The sequence below is a fragment of the Podarcis erhardii genome, assembly GCF_964252035.2.
Source record: "Podarcis erhardii genome assembly, chromosome: Z".
In the NCBI taxonomy this organism is placed as follows: Eukaryota; Metazoa; Chordata; class Lepidosauria; order Squamata; family Lacertidae; genus Podarcis; species Podarcis erhardii.
In genome coordinates, this window is record NC_138504.1 from 18,240,164 (window position 1) to 18,259,645 (window position 19,482).

General features: G+C 45.8%; 1 protein-coding gene across 3 annotated transcripts in view; it reads right to left on the reverse strand.

Annotated features, from left to right (window-relative positions):
- BTK (Bruton tyrosine kinase) overlaps window positions 1-19,482 on the reverse strand; it is a 36,997-nt gene that overhangs the window by 8,477 nt on the left and 9,038 nt on the right. For all 3 annotated transcript variants that reach the window (XM_081848375.1, XM_081848373.1, XM_081848374.1), the window contains 10 exons: window positions 16,866-16,964; window positions 15,399-15,458; window positions 13,308-13,389; window positions 11,160-11,288; window positions 8,736-8,803; window positions 7,092-7,273; window positions 5,208-5,270; window positions 3,976-4,030; window positions 2,158-2,240; window positions 1,171-1,298 (listed from right to left, as the gene is read on the reverse strand). In XM_081848375.1, the coding sequence (XP_081704501.1) occupies window positions 1,171-1,298; window positions 2,158-2,240; window positions 3,976-4,030; window positions 5,208-5,270; window positions 7,092-7,273; window positions 8,736-8,803; window positions 11,160-11,288; window positions 13,308-13,389; window positions 15,399-15,458; window positions 16,866-16,964 (949 nt within the window). The remainder of the gene's footprint in view (window positions 1-1,170; window positions 1,299-2,157; window positions 2,241-3,975; window positions 4,031-5,207; window positions 5,271-7,091; window positions 7,274-8,735; window positions 8,804-11,159; window positions 11,289-13,307; window positions 13,390-15,398; window positions 15,459-16,865; window positions 16,965-19,482) is intronic.

Here is a 19,482-nt window from a genome sequence, read left to right on the forward strand (position 1 = left end):
AGATAAATAGGTACCGCTCCGGAGGGAAGGTAAACGGCGTTTCCATGCGCTGCTCTGGTTTTGCCAGAAGCGGCTTAGTCATGCTGGCCACATGACCCGGAAGCTGTACGCGAGCTCCCTCAGCTAATAAAGTGAGATGAGCGCTGCAACCCCAGAGTCGGCCACGACTGGACCTAATGGTCAGGGGTCCCTTTACCTTTATCCTGTGCTGGTCAGGCCACATCAGGAATACGGTGTCAAGATCTGGGTACCACATTTTAAGGACACTGGCTGTGCACACCCCCATACATTTAAAACACATTGCTTCCCTCAAAGAATCATGAGAACTATAGTTTACTCCTTGTGCTGCTACAAGTTATGCACATACTTTACCTTTAAAGTACAACCCTCCCACCAAAGAGTTCTAGGCGCTGTGATTTGCTAAAGGTTGCTGGGAATTATATATCTGTGAGGGGTAAACTACCTTGTCAAGAGGTATCTGAGGGAAAGCATGTCCTATGAATGTGCTTTGAAGGTATAGTCTGTATGCAGCCATACTTCTTAGTCCCCTTAACAAACTACAGTTCTCAGGATTCTTTGAGAGAAGTCATGTGCTTTAAATGTATGGTGTGTATGCAGGCATTGACAGAATGGAGTATAACCAGAGGTCATTGACTTGGATGAGGTGATGTCTGGAAACCAAGCCCAAAGGGGAATGGTTGAAAGAGTTGGGCATGTTTCATTTGGAGAATAGAAGATGAAGGGGAAGCATGATAACTGTCTTCAAATAACTGATGATGGAAGAAACTTGTTGCTTGAGAGGACAGGAGAAGACACAACAGGTGCAAATTGCAGTGGGGCAGATTTCAGTCAAATGTTGGGAGAAACCTCTGAGGGGTAGGAGCTCTTTCTACCTCTTTATACTCTGTAAACATTTATTTTCAAGAGCCACACTATTTTTTGTGTTTGCATTTTTTAATTATACGTTTTTAAACAGTTTTAAACTGCATTTTAAATTGTTTTGACCTGCCCTGGGATCTTAGGGCAAAGGACGGGTAATAAATTAAAATATGTTGTTGACCTTCTTTGCCATTATCAAGCTGTTGGCATTTATCCCTCCCCTTCCCTGACTCCCATCTCCATCGTAAAAGTCGGCAAGTATCTTTGTGCCTCAGCCATTTCATTCCTCACCTGCTGCGTTATGTTGGTGGTAGTTGATCAGCTCTGGGATGGTGTTGAAGAGGTGCTTCTCTGCCAGGAAATACTGGTTCTGGGGTGTGGAGCACACAACGTAATGGCGGATCATCCCCTGGGGGTCCCTGTGAAATCAATTGTGGATCGGTGACCAGTAAGCTAATGATGAATTCTGGAGTTCATGACTCCTAAGGTGTGACTAAAGGAAAACCGGTAATTCCAGGGAATGCCATTGATGGATTTCAACCATTGCTGCACAACAAGTTAAGAGCAATAACATGAGAAGGATGGAAGGGAGAAGCAAGGCAGCACAGGGCTGAGCAGCCTTTTCTGAAGCCAAAGCAGTGGCAGCTATATGTGGAGCCGGAGCCAAGCAAAGCCACACTTTGACTGGTTGTAAGTAATAAGGTAGGCAGATGAGAGCAGGTCAGGTACAAACTCAAACAGAATGTCCCTATTTTCTAAGGAAAGTTGCAAAATATGAGACTGAGGTGGATGGGGCAGTATTCCCAAGTGTGCTAATGAACCAGCATCCATTGAGTCAAAGGGCACATTCCCCCACGAGTGAAGTGCTAGGCAGGGTCAAAGCCTGAAGTGCGTAGGGACACCCCTTTTTCTCCCTTTCATCATCCATCCATCCATCCATTCCATCTTCCTCATGCACACATCCCCCACATAATTACACACATACCTCCAGCAGGTACTCATAGACATAAGCATGCACCCCATTCACCCATCTTCCATTCATTATCTCTCTCTCTCTCCTCTTCATCTATTGTTGTGAAGGTACAGGGGGGTATCAGGGGCCAGGCAGAGGGAAGAGAAGGGCTGCAAGCAGCTAGCAGGTTGCAGCAGGAGCAGGCTAGAGCAGATACTATCCTCCAACTGGGGCTCATCCTCATATCTGTCCTACTGTTGAGGTTTTTACTGAGGACTAGTGTAATGAGTGGTCATCTTGTTCCCACATAAGCAGGCCACACTTACCCAGATGACTTGCCAAACACAGAGACTGTATATTTTCCTGTATTGCTGATGGAGTCTCGGACAATGAAGCCACCATCTTTGCCCTGAAATTTGGAAGCAGGTGACATCATTAACATTTCATGTGGGGGGTGGGGAATGAGGAACGATCTTTGAAGTAAGCTGCAAGAAGCACCATGTGCCTAGTGCGAACTGCAGCAGGTTCAGGGACCTGCATGTCCTTGACCCTGAAGAAGTGATATCAAGTGTTTTGACCCTACCAATGCAACCTCAGTCTTTGCCCTTCCTTTACAACTCTCCCACCTCCTCATCTATCCCCTCACAGCTTGGCCAAAATTCCCATTTGCAAATCCCTGCCCCCCACAGCTTGCCCCAACCCCTTTTAAAAGAGTGTCGGCAGAAACACTTCAATAGCAATTTGACAAAATACTCTGTAAAGTGCCTCCCCCATCACTGAAGCCATAGGTAATGGAAGAAGGCGTTAATCTGAGTCCTGCTAGACCTACATATGCATCACTTCCATATGCTAGGGTATGTTTTATAAAGGCAGCAGAGCAGTCTCTCCTGCAGAATCTGCTTAAACTTTTGTGTACAGTTTTTGCTGCTTTTGATGAAGACTCACAGACACCTTGCCATTTTTATTAGGATGGTAGAAAAGCAGCTATGTAACCGAAACAAGGGTGGTGCTGTGGGTTAAACCACAAAGCCCAGGACTTGCTGATCAGAAGGTCGGCGGTTCGCATCCCCATGACGGGTTGAGCTCCTGTTGCTCAGTCCCTGCTCCTGCCAACCTAGCAGTTCGAAAACACGTCAAAGTGCAATTAGATCAATAGGTACCGCTCTGGCGGGAAGGTAAACGGCGTTTCCGTGCGCTGCTCTGGTTCGCCAGAAGTGGCTTAGTCATGCTGGCCACATGACCCGGAAGCTGTACGCCGCCTCCCTTGGCCAATAAAGCAAGATGAGCGCCGCAACCCCAGAGAAGGTCACAACTGCACCTAATGGTCAGGGGTCCCCTCACCTTTACCTTTAACCTAAACAAAAGTGAGGGCTTAACATGTTTCGGCAAAAAGACACTGAAGTGTGTTCAAAAGCCCCTAAGTGTGGAACGACATATTTTGGAAAGGTCCCTGTTGCTCATTTCCCCCCACCCCCACCCCCATATACCCACATGAAAGATAGCATTGATGGAAAATTAGAATGGAAAGGTCCAACCCCCTGGTCCCATTACTGATTGATATAAAAGGCATAACAATTTCCCCCCCCCAGGGGTTTTCTTCTTCTTTTACTTTTTTGGAGGAAGTGGGTATTACTAGCTGTCGTTCCCCCCCCCCCTTTCTCATGCTTTGCATACACTCACCATGGGATCTGTTCTACAGCCAGCATGACAACAGAATGGCAAGCCAGTGAGCAACAAGTATCCAGTATGGCAGGCAACCCAGGTGAACTGTTTAACAGAGGAACTGCAGAGAGCTGATTGCCAAACCACTCTCTGAAGTGCCTTGCCTGCTCTGTTACACCTCTCAACAGCCGTGTTTAATGGAGAAAAGGACGTCACTCTCTGAAGTGCTTCCCTCACTCAGTTAAATAGCTCCCCTGGGCTGCCTGCCATCCACATTGTTTGCTCACCTGCCAGCCAGACATTCTGTTGTTGCACTGGAAGTTGGCATGCCCATGGGAACTGCAGCATGATGACTGCCTTACATTTTTATGTATATAGGCAGATACACGTTTGGGCATTTTTAATATTATCTGCTGACTTTATAATTTAACTCTCACAGTGAAAGAGGAAGGAAAGAAGAAAGGAAGTACTTATACACTCACCTCTTGCTTCAGCAGTTCCTCTGCTTGCCTTCTAGTTATGTTTTTCAAATACCACCTGAAACATGACATAATATTTGCCAGGGAGGAACTGCAAAAAAGAGGGCTGGGAGGTGGGAGGTGGTGAACCTCTACATTTGGGGTGAAATGTTAACATAAAGCTCAAACATTTCCCACCCAATCAGGGCAGATTTCTAGGTACCTTGGCAAATGTGTGTTCTCCAAGGTTGCAAATCTGGGGGCAATGGAAGTATTTTGTAAGGGATGAGCTGTCAGGAAAATGAGGCGGATGCTTAACCACTCCTGCACCCATCAATTCTCCCCTATGAAATCAATTCTCCCTTGACGCCAGTTCCCCCTTTATATATTTCTGCTTTCCCCGGCCAGTTAGCAGGGGTGTAGGGGTGTGATGAAAAATGGGTTGTCATGGGAGGCATTTGCAAAAAAGACTCAGAAGGAAGAAATGACAAGGCCCTCCCCTTCCCAGCCACCCGTTCTCTACTGCAAATATGAAACACTACAGAGGAATAGACAACGTTGTCGATTTTGGTTTCTCCTGTTCTATTTTTCCTAATCAGAAATTTGGTTTGCCCCATTTCTGCGTTTATTTGTGATTTAAAAAAAAAAAACAACTCTGCAAGAAAATTCCCGTGTATGTTTGGGTGCTTATCTCCTACTATATGCAATTCTGCCTAGGATAATCGTTTTGCAAGTCGTTGCCACTCCCCAATAGAATGCATTTTTGTGTATTATCCACTATGTCGGTGTTATGTACTGAAGTTCTCACCCTGGGCCAGCAGGGGGATACTGTAGTAGTCTCTCAGGTGTACGCAGTGAGAGTCAAGTTGCCTTTTGGACACTCTGGGTACCAGTCTTTTGATGGTGCTCCAAGACACCATGGACAGGGCAAACCCGGTGTCGATCTCCATGTCACATGGAGCTCCTTCAATGAGCACAGTATCCCCCTGCTGATTATACACAATTTTAGTATGCATTCTTTGGTTGAACAATGGCATAATAAAATTTGGAGAAGTGTGAATTTTGAAGGAGAGCTGTTGCTTGGTTCTCAATTTGTAGATTTGGTGGGTTCGCCAAACTCATTTCCCCCCTCATCACTACCCCCATTCCAGACTCCAGAATGTATCTTATTACAAATACAAAGGGACAGATATTTTTATGTTTTTCTCATAACATTTAACTTCTGCCCTCAGGCCCACAGTTCCAAGGAAACTCACTCATACATCTCCAGAGAATCTTTTGTTTCTGTGACATAGTTGCTGGGAATGTAGCCTTCTTTCCTATAGGGTGAAAGAAAACAACAACACCATGAGCCACTCCCTATGCAACTGACAAAAACCCAAGAGGAAAGGGCTGTAGCTCAATGGAAGGGCGCTGACTTTGCATGCAGAAGGTCCCAGGCTCAAATGCTTTGGCTTGGCTGAAAGTCCAGCTCTTTATTAGCAAAAACACGATCTCCACAGACTCGGCCCAGTATACCTGAAGGAGCGTCTCCACCCCCATCGTTCTGCCCGTTCTGGCAGTTCCCTCTCTGCAAGAAGTGAGGTTACAAGGAACCAGGCAGAGGGTCTTCTTGGTAGTGGCACCCACCCTGTGGGACGCCCTCCCACCAGATGTCAAGGAAATAAACAACTATCTGATTTTTAGAAGACTAGATGGCATCTAAAAGGCAGCCCTGTTTAGGGAAGTTTTTAACGTTTCAAGTTTTATTCTGTTTTAATGTTCTGTTGAAAGCCACCCAGAGTGGCTGCGGAAAGCCAGCCAGATGGGTGGGGTAGAAATAATAAATTGTTGTTGTTGTTGAGTGCCAGGCCTAATGAGCAGAGCAGCTCATTCCTGGTGGTCTTCCATGAAAATCAGTTGCCAAGACTGAAAGTCCCCAACTTCTCACAGCTGCCTGTCCCCTCCTCTCCAGGGCTTTCCCCAAACAACCAGAGACTGTACCTATGGCAGCCAACCTCTCCTCTCCTCTCTTCACGCCTCGCCTAGTTCTGGGAGACCAGGTGGGAAGGAAGCTTGTCACAGCAGGGAAAGGAGAGAAACCCATGACTTTTCACCAGCCTAACCCATCTCTGCCTCTTAACGTCCCTCTTTCCATCCTCCTGCTCCAGCTTCTGATTCTGGACTTTGACTCTGCCACAGACTCTCCCTGCTCAATAAGGCCTGTTACCTCTTCAGCTTCCAACACCACCTCCTCTCAGGTTTCTCCCTCTGACCACTCATGGTTGTCCTACCACCACTCTCCGGGCTCTGAGCCTACTTCCCTTGGGGGTTCCTCAGCTGTTTCCTCCCAGGACATTCCTCTGCACCCAACCAGTGCATGACAAGCGCTGTACATTTTTTCCTAACATACACATTTTTTTTATTGAATTTTCCCTAAGAGGTACATTTTTTGCAAAGCAATTTCTCCCAGAATAATGCATCCTTGTGTGCTGTCTTCACTAATAAATGCATGTTTATGCACACTTTATCCCAGTAAGTGCATTCCTGCACGTATTAAAGTAAAGGTAAAGGGACCCCTGACCATTAGGTCCAATCATGGCCGACTCTGGGGTTGCGGCACTCATCTCACTTTACTGGCCGAGGGAGCCGGCGTACAGCTTCCGGGTCATGTGGCCAGCATGACTAAGCCACTTCTGGTGAACCAGAGCAGCGCACCGAAACACCGTTTACCTTCCTGCCAGAGCGGTACCTATTTATCTACTTGCACTTTGATGTGCTTTCGAACTGATAGGTTGGCAGCAGCAGGGACTGAGCAACGGGAGCTCACCCCGTCGCAGAGATTCAAACTGCCAACCTTCTGATCGGCAAGTCCTAGACTCTGTGGTTTAACCCACAGCACCACCACGTATTACTTGGCTGCAAATCTGCACAGCAAAATTATGAGAAGTGCACATTTCGAAGGACAGCCGACTCCGTTCTCATATATTCCCACCCCACCCCGGAAAATGTGAATTAGTTAGGTTCACTTTTAAATGATAATTAAATCTACTTTCCCCCTCATCTCCACCTGTGGGACAGGGGGTGTGCAAGTGGAGGGTAGACTCCTGGCAGTGGCCTTGCACTGTTTTCCCCCCTACAGTCTGTGTTGGGTCTCTTACCCGTTCTGGTCTTGTGCTCTCCACCAGGACTCATTGCTCTCCTCCAGGACAACGTACTCTTTGCCCTTTTGCAGCTCCAGGTCCTGTTCAGTCATTGGGAGATAGTCATAGAGAGCCACGACTTTCTTCGTCCTAGACTGGCCACCAGGCACCGGTTCAGGGGGCAACTGCTTTTTGATCATCTTTGCCAGTGTTCAGAGAGGAAACAAGAAAAGAATGAGACTTTCAGGATACCTCTTTCAGCACCTATCACAGGTAGAGGGAACTTGATGGAAAGAAGTCCCAACGAGAGAAGAATGGCTACAGAAACAAATGGACTATGCAGAAACGGCAAAACTTACCAGAAGAATAAGAAATCAAGACAATAAACTTTTTTTTAGTAAGGAATGGAAATGGTTTATTGAATATTTGCAGATACGTTGCAAACAAGACATTAGCAGGATTGTTGTAAAAACTTCTAAAACATATATGAATTAGATGAGAAAAAAGAATAGAGTTAATTGGGATATGCAGGGAAAAAGAAAGAAAATAAATTCATGGAACCACAGAAAAAAGGAGGAGGGAAGTCTGGGAAGTCGAAGATTGATATGTAAGAATTGTTTCATTTTCTTTGTTGAAATGTTTAATTGTTACAAATGAAAATAAACTAACTTAAAAAAAAACAGGTGGAAGGAACTTGTGAAACACATACATAGAGATGTTGCTGCACTACAACTCCCATCATTCTTGGCTATTGGCCATTCTGCCTGTGGTTGATGGGAGTTGGGAGTTCAACAGCACTATGCTGCCTACCCCTAATACAGTGGTGGAGAACCTTTCTGGAGGGCCAACTCTGACAGGTGGGCACAACAACCAAGTAGAGGATTGGCAAAGCCTTGTTTCTCCGCTCCCTATCAGGTGGTGGGGAGGAAGAAAAAAAGCCTGCAATGTGTAAGCATGGCTGCAAGCAGGAGGAGACCCTCTTGCCTGCAAAAAAAAGAGCTGCTTGCTTTAATAATAATAATAATTACAATAATTACAATAATAATAGTACCCCACCCATCTGGTTAGGTTGTCCCAGCCACTCTGGGTGACTTCCAACACATACAAAAACATTAATAACAAAAAAATAATACTACAAAAACACAATAAAACATTAAACATTAGAAACTTCCCTGTCCTGGGCTGCTTTCAGATGTCTTCTAAAGGTTGTATAGTTACTTATCTCCTTGAAATCAGATGGGAGGGCATTCCACAGGGTGGGTGCCACTACCAAGAAGGCCCCGCTACCTGGTCCTTTGCTTTGGCTGGGTATGTCTGTTCTCAGTAGGATTTAACTCCTCCCACCTTGCCGTACTGGTCAGCTGATGAGTGGGTGAAGGAATAGTGAAATCCTGCTGCTTTGGGTATAAGAACAGGCATGTGCAACCAAGGCAGAAATGAATCCCACCCTCCTGCCCATCAGATGATGTCACAGGTGATAAAAAGTTAGTGTGGTTTGAGGGAAATGGCTTCATGGGTCAAAATAGGCCAGTTGGAAGGCTAGGATTGGTCCATGGGCTGAAGGTTCCTCACCCCTGCCCTAATCCTGTCTCTGCCCCAAGGTGCAACCCACCCACAAAATTTGTGCAACCCACAAAAATTGCAAATCCTGACTGCTCATACCTTGTTCTCCTCTGGAGTTGGTGGTAGAGGCTTGTCAGGCTTGAGAAGACAACGGCCACTTCTGAAACCTTCAATTAGAGGAAAGCAGGGCATTTAAAGTGCATCTCCAATAGGAATAGAGAGAGAAATTCTTCATCACGCACCCAAAACCACATCTTTTACAGTTAAAATGCATATAAAATGTGTATTTTATGTGAAACTGCCTTGGTTGCACTGGTCAATGATCTCTGGCAGCTAGACTGGTGACTGGGAGTGGCTGCCGAGACCACACAACACCGGTCCTGAAACACCTACATTGGCTCCCAGTATGTTTCTGAGCACAATTCAAAGTGTTGGTGCTGACCTTTAAAGCCCTAAAGGGCCTCGGTCCTGTATACCTGAAGGAGCATCTCCATCCCCATTGTTCTGCCCAGACACTGAGGTCCAGCGCCGAGGGCCTTCTGGCGGTTCCATCACTGCTAGAAGTGAAGTTACAGGGAACCAGGCAGAGGGCCTTCTCAGTAGTGGCGCCTGCCCTGTGGGACGCCCTCCCATCAGATGTCAAGGAAATAAACAACTATCTGACTTTTAGAAGACATCTGAAGGCAGCCCTGTCCAGGGAAGTTTTTAATGTCTGATGTTTTATTGCATTATTATTATTATTATTATTATTATTATTATTATTATTATTATTTCTGTTGGGAGCCACCCAGAGTGGCTAGGGAGACCCTGTCAGATGGGCAGGGTATAAATTATAAATTGATGATGATGGTGGTGATGAAAGTGAACTGAAACAGCCCTGAAAAATAGCATTTGTGGGAGGGGGGATGCAGACAATAATGCTTATAAAAAAGAGTACAATTTAAACAATAATTTTTCATGCACTATTTCCAAAAATCAGCATGAAACAGGATGGAATGGAACTATAAAAGAGTGCCAGCGAAAATAAGACAGGACAGACTGAGGATGTTCTGTCTGTCCCAAAGATGGGGAATCTTTTCAGTCTGGCAGGGCAGATATTTATCTCCCCACCCCATGAACCAACTCAATCATCTGATGCTTGGAAACTGGTAGCTGGTCAATCCAATCAGCTGATTGACATGTGGCGTGGTTTAGGAGAAAAGGCTTTGCAGGCTAAATTGCACCCCCTGGTGGGCTGAGACTGAACTGCAGGCTGGAGGTCCTCAACCCCTGGCAAATCCCTATTCACAAGTGAAGAGTGCCTTCCTCAAACTCACACACAGCACTCTTTGAAAGTAGTGAACTACTACAGCAGGGCAGGGGAGAGCACTCCAGTTGAAAGGGTTACAAGGCCTTGCTTTGTTAGGGAGATGGCTCTTTAGAGCAAGTGAGAAAAGTCCTCTACTGACAAGCTGCCACTAGCCTGAGCTGAACAGCCTTCCTGGTCTCCAAATGTTCTGAATCAACTGGCTGAGGCTTATGGAAGTTGTGGCCCAAAACATCTGGAAGGAGAAGGCTGGAATCAGGCTAATCAGGCAAAGTGGATAAGGAAGGAAGCTTTCTATGCTCATATCACATACCAAAGGTGATTCAGAGGTAACATACCTCTGATTGCTAGAGACCATTTTGTTGCTATCATTGTTGTACATCGACATCGTCATCATGCCACAAGCAAAGCATGATGGGCGGCAACAACTTCCTGCTAGCTCAGCAGTGAAGCATTTGCTCTGCATGCAGAAGAACTCAGGTTCAACCCTCAGGCTAGTGGCTGCTTTAAGATTTAGACCTCAGAAGAGCCTTGGTGAATCAGGCCAAAGGTCCACCTAGACCAGCACTCCACTCTCACAGCAGCCCATCAAGTAGGGCTGGGAAAGACTACTGCCGAAACCCTGTCAGCTGCTGCCAGTCAGTGTGGACTGCACTGAGGTAGATGGAGCAATAGGCAACTTCCTATGCTACCGTCTACTCCACTCGGGATCTGTTGGAAGCTAGGTGGATCTTTGGTCAAATGACCCAGAACTCTTCTGTTATTACATCTGATTACCTGTTTTCAGGAATGCTTTAGACCCCCACCAGATGATTAGGAGCACCTGCATTTCTAGCCAGCTTTCTGGTTCTATGCCCTGAAACTAGGCCAAATATGCCGAACCAGACATGGCAAAGCAGGCATATGTATCTTAAATATGTGTCTGCCCCAGTCACAAATAAAGCAGAGGTGAGATGGAGGTTCCTATTATTTCCATCAGGACTGGAGAACCTGTGCCTGCCCTCCCCCCCCCCCCCCGCCAAAAAACAAGGTTGTGGACTCCAGGTCCCATCAGCCTCAGCCAGAATGGTTAGTGGTCAGGAATTAAGGGGGTTGTAGTACAAATATCTGGAGTGCAACAGGTTCCTCCTCCTGGCTTTACGCAAAGATGAAGTGTACTAACATATACAAACCACAAGGAAAGATAAGTTTTAAAAAGAGCCAAAGTGAATTCTTACTTCTACTCTTGCCTCCCAGAATCTGACAGCCCATGGCCATTTTAGCTGTCTGGGAGCAGCAGAGGTATTGTCCGTCAGTCCAGAAGCAGGGATGATATTTCTGCACCAGGTTGGCGTTGTAGCAGATCACTGAAGCAGGAAGGAAGGGTTACTATAGTTTCTGATCTTGTCTGAGTGATGGTAAACAGTTTCAGAAAACAAAACAAAAAACCAGGATATTGAAACTCGGTTTGAAGTTGGTTCAATATCTTGGCTTTCTCCAGAGCTGCTAGCCATAGTTTCCCAATTCGGATGAAACAGGAAACAACTGTCAGCGAGAACTTCCTGGCTTGTTTGCCAGCTTAGGTGAAGGAGGAAGTGAAGGGCTTGCATACGTGGGCAAAAAAAAAAAAAGGGGTACATTCACATCATGCTTTAGTAAACCGATATATGATGATTCAAATGCGGCCAATCAGGTTAAACAGAAGCAAGCAGTGTTAATCTCCTCAAATGGTCCATTTGCTTAATCTTGGCCTGAAGAGGAAGAGTCTTATGGCACATTAAAAACATGCACCCATCGATGGCACGGCCTGATACACGTCACCAATCCCCACCACACCTCTCTGCCCCTTTGTAAACTTATTTTGGGGGGCATCAGGATAGTGCTGGGCAAGTCCTAGAGGGTATTTTTCTCAGGGCACCCTCAATCTTTGTGCCAGCCCTGGTCAAGGCTTTACCACCTACCTAACCTATAAAGGGGACGCAGGTAGCGCTGTGGGTTAAACCACAGAGCCTAGGACTTGCCGATCAGAAGGTCAGCAGTTTGAATCCCCGCAATGGGGTGAGCTCCCTTTGCTCGGTCCCAGCTCCTGCCAACCTAGCAGTTCGAAAGCACATCAAAGTGCAAGTAGATAAATAGGTACCGCTCTGGCAGGAAGGTAAACAGCGTTTCCGTGTGCTGCTCTGGTTCGCCAGAAGCGGCTTAGTCATGCTGGCCACATGACCCGGAAGCTGTACGCCGGCTCCCTTGGCCAATAAAGCGAGATGAGCGCCGCAACCTCAGAGTCAGTCACGACTGGACCTAATGGTCAGGGGTTCTCGGTAGTGGTGCCCACTCTGTGGAACACCCTCCCATCAGATGTCAAAGAAACAAACAACTATTAGACTTTTAGAAGACATCCGAAGGCAGCCTTGTTTAGGGAAGCTTTTAATACTGGATGAATCATTGTATTTTAATATTCTGCTGGAAACCGCCCAGAGTGGCTGGGGAAACCCAGCCAGATGGGCGGGGTATAAATAATAAGTTGTTGTTGTTGTTGTTATTATTATTATTATTATTATTATTATTATTATTATTATTATTATTATTATTAGTTGTGGCCTTACTGTGTAAAAAGCTTGACATGCTGATATATATCAGGTGAGACAAATTTTTAAAAGGTAAGACTGTCAGGGTTGTTGGAGAAAGGAATCTATTGTTTTTTGCGTTATAAAGGCACCCCAGAAGGAAGAACCTGTGTGAACCTTAGTTAAATAAGATCATTGGAAGGAAGCATGCAATAATGACTTTACTTGTAATCAGGTTGTCATCCATGCAAAAAGCAATTTCTCCCCAGGCTACTGCTCCTCTATGACCTGTTTATTAAACATTCATCCAGATTTGCTTCCGCATAGCATATACAGAGATTAGACTATGTCTGGTCTATATAGCGAAGAGTTTCCCAAACTTGTGTCTCCAGCTGTTTTCGGACTACAACTTCCATCACCCCTAGCTAGCAGGACCAGTGGTCAGGGATGATGGGAATTGTAGTCCAGAAACAGCTGGAAACCCTGTTACAGGCCACTCATTCTGATTTGTCTGCAGGGAAGTTATACAACAGTAAGCATTCATCTGGAATTCATCCTGATTTGCTTACAGGGCATTTATATGCCTTCTTGTTAATATTCATTCTTCTCATACATTTCAGGGTGCTTTGCCATCACTTTCCTAACAGCAAAAAGTCAGCTGTGTGTGTATGCTTTTAAGTGGCTTTGTTGCAAAAGGGCAACGGATTGCTTTAATTCATTTCAAGTGTGCAAACCTAATTTACCACCTGAATCCTTCAAGCAAAATATTGTTCCTATTTAAAATATCCAGATTTTAACTACTAGAGAGAGAGAGAGACTTACCATTTTTCAACTGGTGAATCCAGCGGCTCCTCAACTCCTCTGTTGGAGAGAAGACGTAGAGGGGCCCTTCATCATACACCACCTAGTGGGACAGAGTCAGAGCAGCACAGATGAGAGCACAAACACATTGTACACAGACAATAGTGTCATATCAAGATGGGAGTCTCAGGCAGATGTCCAAGAGACCAATAAGGGCAGGGGATTCTTAAATGTACCATGGCTGGTTTACTGCTTATTGAAAAAGGGATGGGAGAAAGAAATATGATTTTATGTGAATGTAAAGAGAAATGATGTGATTCATGCTTGGTTAACCAATAGGATAATTGAAACACAATTGTCCTTTGAAAGTTGCATTCTTCTGAAATTTTTGATGGAGTTATCGAACCAAACAATGCATACAAAAAAAAGCATTCATAAGGGGAAAGTACAAACAAAATCCACACTGTCATGAAAATAAGATACAAAAATGCATTTTTGCGAGCACACACACAAAAGTATTTTACTCAAAATTTCAGTCAAAAATGTATCTTAGGAGGAATTCTCACTGAAAATATTCGAAAGAATTTTTAAAAATGCAAATTGCTGTGGCAACATGGAGAATTGGATTTAAAACCAGGTAAATGAGAAACAGAGAAACCGAAACTGACAGTACTGGACTACAAAGACCAATGGTCTGAAAGTCTGCATGCGCACACCACACATTTAAAGCATTTGACTCCCCCCACACACAAAAATAATCCTAAGGATTGTGGTTTACCCCTTACAGAACTAGATCCCCAAACCCTTGGCAAACTATAGTTCCTCGGACTCTTGGGCTGTGTTCTTTAAATATATGGTGTGTGTGCCAGGGGAAGAGGAGCATAAGATGATGACGCTTAAGCTTCAAGGACCCAAATCCTGGAGGGGCCCCAGAAGTGACTTTGATCCACATTGCTTAACATTTTTTGGTCCACAAGATCCAATTTGAGCGGCATGACTCAACCTGATTCATTTTTTGTCGTACAGTCATGCCTTGGGTAAAATATGCTTCGAGTTGAGCACGTTCGAGTTGCGCTCCTCGGCAACCCAGAAGTAACGGAGCGCGTTACTTCTGGGTTTCGCTGCCTGCGCATGTGCAGGCACTCAAAATGACGCCACGCGCATGCGCAGAAGCGGTAAAAGCGATGCGCCGTCACTAGTTACATTTACCTCTAGATGCGAGCGGGGCTCCGGAACGGATCCCGTTCCTATCTAGAGGTACCACTGTATATATTTCAACATTCCTAAGTTTGACCATCAGTAGAACAGACGTTGTACAGGTGTGGTGATCTGTCGTAGAACAACCCCATTGAAGAAGATAACAGCAGTTATCCAGACCTCGCTGCTGGTTATGAAGGAGCGCCTTGCAACAGTTCAACATTCAGGGCCCCAGAAATGTAGGTCCGTCACTGTAAGACTATTAAGTCCAGAGTAAGGTAAAAGTAAAGGGATCCCTGACCATTAGGTCCAGTCGTGGCCGATTCTGGGGTTGCGGCACTCATTTCACTTTATTGGCCAAGGGAGCCGGCATACAGTTTCCGGGTCATGTCGCCAGCATGACAAAGCCGCTTCTGGCGAACGAGAGCAGCGCACGGAAAGGCCGTTTACCTTCCTGCCGGAGCAGTACCTATTTATCTACTTGCACTTTGACGTGCTTTCGAACTACTAGGTTGGCAGGAGCAGGGACCGAGCAACGGGAGCTCACCCCGTCGCGGGGATTCGAACCGCCGACCTTCTGATTGGCAAGTCCTAGGCTCAGTGGTTTAACCCACAGCACCACCCGCGTCCCTTAAGTCCAGAGTAGCCCTGTTTAAAGGCATTTTGAGCTGAAACCATCCTGCCAACAAATTCTTTCACTTTTTTTTTTTTTTTGTATAAATGTACCTGATAATGTTTTAGCTGTACCTGTGGCTTGACCATGGGGCAGGATGGTGGAGGACTAAAGCAACAGATTCTGGGAGTCATTAAGGGCAATAAAGTAAGAGACAAGACAGGTACAGACACATTCTCTTGATTCTGGAACATGTGACCCAACTGTCTATGATGGGGTGGCTAACAGGAAAAACAGCTCACCTGGAAAGGGTAGGGGAATCTCTCTATGATGTCTGTCTCGCTTAGATCTTCTCCTTTTCTCTGTGTGCATGTGAAATAGATGGGAGATTAGTACACTAGAAATGTTTCCCCTACACACCAAAACTCACGTCCAGGAAACTGTGCGCAGGTGAAAGTGGGCGTTGCTTAAATTTTAAGGTCTCAAATATAGAAAATAAATATTCATAAATGCACACATATCTAAATATATGAACCATGAGTCTTAAATAGTACAGGAGAACAATCCTAAAGCCATTTTAACTCTCCCAATGACCTCAAATACTCTGCAGCAAGGGAGGCAAATGGGGAAAGCCTTCCCATTGTCTTTTTGCTTGCAAATCCTGTCTTAAGGGCACATTTCTGTATGAATAGGGTGAGCCTGTGACCTGGATTCAGGAACTAAAGTATCAACCATCACAAAAGAATGGCCAGGCTGCCCAGGTAATGCAGTCAGTGACCATTATCAGGTATCCTAGCAAGCAGGATTTCTGCTGTAGACCGCCTCAGCTGCTGTAGACTACCTCCTTCTGTGATGTACACCTGATGTTTTAGGGAGGTGGTCTGCGTGTGGTGAGTGGGGACCCTGTTGCAACAGTTCCTTGAATAAAGATCAGGTTTACTAGCTGCTTTGCTTCTCAATATACTCTGGCTGGACTCTGTTATTTTTCCTACCAATAGGGAACCCACTTAAGGACTCTATAAGGGCTCTGGAATACCCCATAAAGGAAAAGGAGCAGGTATTTTTTTCTTATAACAGGGGGCAAAGCAACAAATATATATATTACCTTTGTAAAGTAAGCTAGCTTCTCCACACACCTTCCATTCTCTGCCCTCCATTCACACAATCAAGAGGAATTGTCAAAGTCAAAGGATGCATTCCATCCAGGACCAGGGAGGGAAGCAGGGGAGATGGGGGAGTTCCAGTTGGCCCCTATACCTGAGGTTCCCCATGCAGGTCTAGCACTGAAGGGCCATGAGAAGCATTTTTCCCAGTCCTACCTGGAGACTCCAGGGATCAAACCTGGGACCTTCTGCATGCAAAGCAGATGCTCTGCTCACTCAGCTGTGCTCCTACACTGAACCTCACAAGCAGCTAGTACCAGTGATACATTTGGAACTCCAGGACTTCGCCCTGACAGCCCCAAGACCCATGAAATACTCCTTCAAGGGGAATCCCAAAATGCAGGTATCTGTGTTGGTCCACTATTCTGTGGCCTCCCTTGTGGGTATGGATATGGACCCTCCACTGACCACAAGGAGACATGTCACAGCTGGTTTAGGGCACTCTCCCTGGATGGCAATTTGATGTAACTGTGGAGCACTGAAAAACCGTGTGGCATCCCCCCCCCCCACAAACGGCATGCATGCATATGCTTAGCAGGTAAATCTTGTGGCTGCTGAGAGCAAGAACATCCTGTCTGGAATGAAGGCGCATTAGTGCTTCATTACCGGGATTCGCCGTTCTGGTGGAGGATTGTTCTCTGGAGCCACAGTCTCCACGCAGGTGATCTTCTCAATGTCCACGGAGCCTTTCTTACTTCCTCGGCGCTGCAAAGGAGAAAACAGGAATGCTTTAAGACAGTCCAGCTTTGAGCCAGCACTACTTGCACAGCTAGTGGCTAAGGCTGGATCTAGACACATCAAAAAAAGTTTCAGGAAAACGCATTGTAAAGCTCATAATGAGAAATCACCTACAGGTGGTACCTAACACCAAGAAAACTAGCGCTAATATGCCCAGGAACCTCACCAAAATGCTGGAGAGGGTGCACCTCCACAGGCACATACCTCCACATGTGGTGGGAATGCCTCAAAATCCAACTATTCTGGACAACAGCCATATGAGAAATATGTAAAATAGCTAAGCAAGTATTAGAAATCACCCCAGAATTGGCCCTACTAAACATCTTCCTGATCACCTCATCTGTCTCCTGAGAAATCTCTATGTGGGACAAGAAGCTACATTTAGAACTGGATATGGAACAACTGATTGGTTCAAAACTGGGAAAGGAGTACGGCAAGGCTGCATATTGTCTCCCTGCTTATTTAACTTATATGCAGAATTCATCATGCGAAAGGCTGGGCTGGATGAATCCCAAACTGGAATTAAGATTGCTGGAAGAAATATCAACAACCTCAGATATGCAGATGACACAACCTTGATGGCAGAAAGTGAGGAGGAATTAAAGAACCTTTTAATGAGGGTGAAAGAGGAGAGCGCAAAATATGGTCTGAAGCTCAACATCAAAAAAACGAAGATCATGGCCACTGGTCCCATCACCTCCTGGCAAATAGAAGGGGAAGAAATGGAGGCAGTGAGAGATTTTACTTTCTTAGGCTCCATGATCACTGCAGATGGTGACAGCAGTCACGAAATTAAGAGACGCCTGCTCCTTGGAAGAAAAGTGATGGCAAACCTAGACAGTATCTTAAAAAGCAGAGACATCACCTTGCCAACAAAGGTCCGTATAGTTAAAGCCATGGTTTTCCCAGTAGTGATGTATGGAAGTGAGAGCTGGACCATAAAGAAGGCTGATCGCCGAAGAATTGATGCTTTTGAATTATGGTGCTGGAGGAGACTCTTGAGAGTCCCATGGACTGCAAGAAGATCAAACGTATCCATTCTTCAGGAAATCAGCCCTGAGTGCTCACTGGAAGGACAGATCGTGAAGCTGAGGCTCCAATACTTTGGCCACCTCATGAGAAGAGAAGAATCCCTGGAAAAGACCCCGATGTTGGGAAAGATGGAGGGCACAAAGAGAAGGGGACGACAGAGGACGAGATGGTTGGACGGTGTTCTCGAAGCTACAAACATGAGTCTGACCAAACTGCGGGAGGCAGTGGAAGACAGAAGTGCCTGGCGTGCTCTGGTCCATGGGGTCACGAAGAGTCGGACACGACTAAACGACTAAACAACAACAAACATCTTCCAAGACAATAATGCCCATTTACACCACAAAGAACTCATAACCCACCTACTTTCAGCAGCCAGAAACACCATAACCAGACACTGGAGAGACCTGTCAGGAGTAAGCATGGACCAATGGTACCAAACACTGTGGGAAACAGCCTTACTAGAGAAATTAACCAATAAACTGAAACTGACACGGTGACAAATAGAAGAAGACGCCTTTCCCCTGGTATGGCTCCCCTTCAGCACATACGCAGCCCAACAAGACAATGACAATAATCCACCAACAGCATACAAATCAATATGGCTAACCTGATCCAAAACACCCACCCACCCCACGGAAACAAAGATCACCACAGCCAATAACAAACAAACAACCACTCCCTAGGCCAACCCCAACCTCTCTCACCACCAAAGGAACACAAGTAAACAGCAGAGAACCTGCACAAGCAACACTGACACCAAACCCTACATAAAGGTAAAGGTAAAGCGACCCCTGACCATTAAGTCCAGTCGTGGCCAACTCTGGGGTTGCGGGGCTCATCTCGCTTTATTGGCCGAGGGAGCCAGCGTACAGTTTCCGGGTCATGTGGCCAGCATGACTAAGCCGCTTCTGGCGAACCAGAGCAGCGCACGGAAACGCCATTTACCTTCCTGCCAGAGCGGTACCTATTTATCTACTTGCACTTTTGACGTGCTTTTGAACTGCTAGGTTAGCAGGATCAGGGACCGAGCAACGGGAGCTCACCTCGTCACGGGGATTCGAACTGCCGACCTTCTGATCGGCAAGTCCTAGGCTCTGTGGTTTAACCTACAGCGCCACCCGCGTCCTAAACCCTACATACATTAAGTATAATAGAAACATTGCCACCCGACCCCACCCATCTTCCCCCCCCCTGCACCCCTCTCTCCCTTTTCTTCCTAATGTCTCAACAAATGAAACTGATTTGTAAAAATGTTACGCGGAAAAAATACGAGAGAGACACATTACATATACTTCTGTAAATCAAGAAAATATTTAATAAAAATACATTAAAATAAGAAGAAGAAGAAATCACATTGCTGAGGATTGAACTCCACAGCACCATGTGGTGTCACAGTGTTATAATGCATTTAAAATGCTTTTTTACTAATGTAGCTGAGGCCCTAGGATCAAAA